This window comes from Parasteatoda tepidariorum, chromosome 3 (genome assembly GCF_982258835.1).
Source record: "Parasteatoda tepidariorum strain Cologne lab strain chromosome 3, Ptep-v5.0, whole genome shotgun sequence".
Lineage (NCBI taxonomy): Eukaryota > Metazoa > Arthropoda > Arachnida > Araneae > Theridiidae > Parasteatoda > Parasteatoda tepidariorum.
This window is the reverse complement of record NC_141757.1, coordinates 72,202,679-72,207,654: the sequence shown is the minus strand read 5'-3', so window position 1 is coordinate 72,207,654 and position 4,976 is coordinate 72,202,679. Positions and strand designations below refer to the sequence as shown.

At 31.1% G+C, this 4,976-nt stretch overlaps 1 protein-coding gene across 1 annotated transcript; it reads right to left on the bottom strand.

Annotated features, from left to right (window-relative positions):
- Nucleotides 1-448: 448 nt before the first annotated feature.
- On the bottom strand, nt 449-4,352 carry LOC147813895 (uncharacterized). The gene is made up of 2 exons (XM_087160144.1): nt 3,128-4,352; nt 449-453 (listed from the first exon to the last, which is right to left on the bottom strand). Exons 1-2 carry the CDS (start codon nt 4,350-4,352, stop codon nt 449-451), a joined length of 1,230 nt encoding a protein of 409 aa, XP_087016270.1.
- Nucleotides 4,353-4,976: the final 624 nt, after the last annotated feature.

Sequence of the window (4,976 nt, the reverse complement as noted above, 5' to 3'; positions counted from 1 at the left end):
AAAATCAACTATGCCAAATAAGTCTAGTTATTTAATTACGTCTACTATGTCATAGTCAATTAAATGAGTCTTACTTCTGTTTATGGTATCGAACAAAAGTAACCTCGATTTATTTTTAATTTTGATGATATATAATCAAAATTATAATTTATTTTGATGGTAACTAGCTGAGATAGGTCATGTCGTTAAATTTCAATACTGACACAGTGGAATTTTTTGGGGAATATTTACAGTTTCCTGTTTCAATATGACAAATGAGGCAACGTGTCGAAACAGAGCTTCTTTTAAGCTAAGTAAATGAGTATATTTCCTTTATAATTTATCAATTCTTTATCAATTCACTGTTTCTCGAAAGAAAATTAATCTTGTTCTTTGTGCAAAATGTGCATGACTTTACTTAGAACTTGTATATTAAATCTGACTTACTTTTGTGCCTATAACTTGTTCTTTAACCTATAATCATCAATATTTATTCATTAATATGTTTTTATAATATATATATAATACTTTTTATAATCTTTAAGGTAAAAGTGTAGTGTACTTTTTGATAGTCATAAATTTTATGTGCATGTTAAAAGAAATATATATATATATATATATATATATAAATATATATATATAAATATATATAGGGGAGAGTCGGGTAGCCCCGCTCACTTAAGGAGTATTGCTTATATTTCTGTATAATACTGAGTAGGGGAGAGTGGGGTCAATTGTAACAGGGTACGATTGTAACAGAGCAAAAATTTCGAGTGTCGGGTTCTAGATTTGATTCCTAGGTGGCGCACAAGGTGTATTTAATAAATCTACATGTACACACCTGCTGGCAACCATTTTTATTTATTTTTGAAAGAGTTACATCACAAAAGATATTTTCACGCTACGTAAGTACTTTTTTTGGTATTAGAATATTATATTGTAACAAAGTAATTTTATTTAAACAAATAAAAATTATTAACCGAATATGTAAGTGAACACCTTAATTAAGATTTCAATAAAAAAAAATTAGTTTTGTTAATTAACTAGCATTGTTTTTAACAAATGAAGCTGAAATGGCGTCATGGGGACGTTTGTAACAATAAGTAAAGGGGCGATTGTAACAGCTGAAAATAAATAATCTTATGTTTACAAACCATTACTTAACTCTTTAAGAACCACCAATAGTTTCCTATATCATTCATATTATGTTTCATGTGCATTATTTTATTTGTTCCCTTTCACAGCATAAATTAAAATTTTTAACCCCTTAAAGTTAAAAGTTTAACCCTTTAGGTCTCTGCTCATAATTAATTTTACTATTTTTCCTCCTAAAATATCACTACTATTTTGATCAATAAAAAATATATCACAACTATGATAATATGTATAATTCACTATGTTTTAGTTGAATTTCTGAACTGTTACAATTGACCCCGTAAGTGGGGACAATTGTAACAACTGCAAGACTGTCAAAAATTGTTAATAACTAATATAATAACATTTAAAATAAGGTATATATTTATTTTCTAGTAGAGGATAGTCTACTTTATTCGTCTGTCAATTAATACTAATAATATATTGGATTTTTTGTTAGTTAAAAATAGTTAAGTAAAAAATGTTACAATTGACCCCACTCTCCCCTAATAATCAACATTTTTGTATGTCTCTATTGTTCTATCATCTAATTAAATAATGCAGAAAGAATAAACCAAGAAAAGAATAGTTAAACTTAAAAAAATAGAAATTTAAAAAAACATGTTTTTAAGCTCTTTTCAAAATGTGTCGGGTAGCCCCGCCCAGTTACAAACATTTTGTTTTGGGCTTTTTTTTCAAGTGTAAATGAGAATGACCAATGTATTGACAATAGATAAATGTCATTTATCATTTCTATCACAAAATTACTTTATTTATTACATATTTATGTACTTTTAGTGAATTCTATCATTTAATAACAACAAATGTCATACTTTTTATCATTATTAATGTATATTAATATATTATAATATTAATATATATTTATATTAAATATTTAACGAAAATATTTTAATTTAAGTAACAATAATTAATAACAATAGTTGTTTTTCAATATAAACTTATTTGGTTGATCTCTTCTTATAAACTTAATATAAAATACTTCTTATAAAATTACAAATTCACTTTGTATTTTGATTGCATTCAAATGCTTCTGTAGATTGATTCGTTCACAAATAAGTGAAAATAAGTAAGCAAATAGCTTATCATAATATTTATGATTTCTTGATATTAAATTTAATTTGGATATATCAATTACATTTTAAAAATATTCAATTTTTCATTTTTAAATATATAAATTTATGTTTCATATAATATTAAAACATATATTTGTTGTTAAAAATGCATATAACATTCAAATTAGGAGCAATAAAATAATAATCTTTGCACCCGTACATTTATCGACGAAATAAAATTGGGCGGTGATACCCGACATTCATGTGAGCGGGGCTACCCGAAATCCAATCTTTTTGTAAATTTGTAATTACTCGAACAATTTTTTGCATACAAACTTCTTTCTTTGTGCAAATTAAACTTAAGACTACATACTTTAATGCCGCATGTATAGAAAAAATTATTTTTTTAGTATTAAAATGAAGTTTAATCGAAACATTTAACCAATTTTTCTTAATTTCATGACTACTGTATTCAACATATTTTCAAAACTATTGTTTACCATGTTACCAGCTGCATAAATACTTGAAACTTTGAAAATAATCTTTTCTTAATATAACAATTAATGTTTGATAGCCCATTGATTTGAAAAAATATTCTATACATATGAAATTGACAGTGGGCGGGGCTACCCGACTCTCCCCTATATATATATATATATATATATATATATATATATATATATATATATATATATATATATATATATATATATATAGTGGACAAGAAGTGAGCAACACAGCATGTGAACTACTATTGCAATTTATTAAAATATGTTCCAGATTTTCAAAAGTATTGCAGGAGTCACACAGTGCTTCCCTGCCAAAAAATCTAGCCTGGTGCTCTCCGTGAACCCCGGGATTTGTGAGGAATTGATTACGAAAAAAATTTGCTATTATTTTGTTAGAGTTAACTCTTAGAATTAATTGATGGGTATGTCTACCCCTTTCCTCATTGTCCCATCTTCGCTGCAATTCGTTGATCAGTAGTTTTGTTATTTCCCTTCTATTAGTCCCTTTCGTTTGAATTTCATGAATGTCGATATATGGTTTTTCACGTGCGGATTTCGCGAGTTGGTCAGCCACCACGTTACCCTCATTTCCCACGTGCACTTTTATCCAGTTAAGATAGATGTTTGGTTTGTATATCTTTTTGATTGCATCAGTTATGTAATTAGAATTGTCAGTGTTCTCAAGGGCCTGTAGACTTGATAGTGAATCGGAAAAAAGTGTCACTGTTTCTGTTAAGTTTTGTGCTAAAATCCAAGTTATTGACTGGTAGATAGCCCATAATTCGGCTTGTAACACTGCTGCAAAATCAGAGAGTCTAAAGATATGATTTTCCACTTCATGTCTGTCGGAATAGACGATAAAAGCGCATCCTATTCGAAACTCGTTTTGAAACCTAAGTTTGGATCCGTCAGTATATATCTCGATTCCCCTTCCTATTGGTTTCTTGTAATTGAAATTAATAATTATTATCTCCGCTGGATGTATTATATTAAGTTTTGGAATAGTTTGATACTCGTAATCTTCTTCTTCATGAAAGTAAATATTGGAAACTCTTGTTTCAAGTTTTGCGGTTAAATCAAGTGGCAAAATTCCTGCAAGGATTTGGAGTGCTGTAGTTGAGGTAGTTCTGTAGCATCTTGTGATTGAGATTAAGGAAATTCTTTCTATTTTTCTAAATTTATTGTTAATACTCACTTGATCTTTATACCATATTTCACATTCATATAAGATGGGGCGTAATATACTATTCAAATAAATAAATTTTCTGATGTTTGGCGTGATTCCCCAGTCAACTCCAATGAATCTATTTAATTTGGCGTAATACTTGAGAATTTTTGTATGTTGTGACTCCAAATGGGGCAACCAGGACAACTGACCATTAATCTTGAAGCCAAGGTAGTTTATTGTAGTTTGAACAGAAATTCTCTCTCCATTTAATTTAACTGTGGGTTTACGTGAGAATTGCTTCTTTTTGGGAAAAATTATAGCTACTGTCTTTGAAGAGCTGAATTTCAGGTTATGTTCTACAGCCCATTGTTCGAACTTTTCCAACTGGGCTGTTGCGAGAATTCCCAAGTGATTTAGATCTGTTCCTGTGAAATGAACCAAAAAGTCATCAGCATACGAAATTATTGTTTCGCAATCTGACATCTGCATACTTAATCTTGTGTTGGTGATAAGGAGCCACAGGATGGGGCCGAGACTCGAACCCTGTGGCACCCCTAGGTAAATAAGTTTCTCATATAGAAATTGAATTTGAGCGTTGTTCTTGGGAAAAAAAGGTTTTGTTATGCCTCGTGTAAGAAGGAGAAATGCCTACCAGCACGTGTCTGAGTTTGATCGAGGTCGAATTGTGACTTTCCCAGATTGCGGTTTATCGTACCGAAATATTGCTGCTCGCGTTGGCCGAGATCCCATGACTGTTAATCGATGGGTTCATGATGGACATAGGGAACGACGCGCAGGATCTCAGGGGGCCCATATCACTAACAGCGGAGAAGACGGACATGTTATCCACAGGGCCTTAAGGGATCATACAGCTCCGTCACGAACCCTGAGTCAACAAATGGGGTCATTTGCAAGAAAACAAGTGTCTACATAAGCAGTTCGACAACGTTTGCAGCAGCATGAACTGACAACACGGCGACCATGACTTTGGCTACCCTTGATGCTGCATCACAGGCAGGAGCGCCTCCAATGGAGTGATCAACTGCAAACCTGGACTCAGGAATAGCATGACGTCGTCTTTTGAGACGAATCCAGGTTCTGTACACAGCATCA

What these genes read in the sequence shown, in the direction of transcription:
- LOC147813895 (XM_087160144.1), bottom strand. Translation starts at nt 4,352, where the DNA reads ATGCAGATGTCAGATTGCGAAACAATAATTTCGTATGCTGATGACTTT.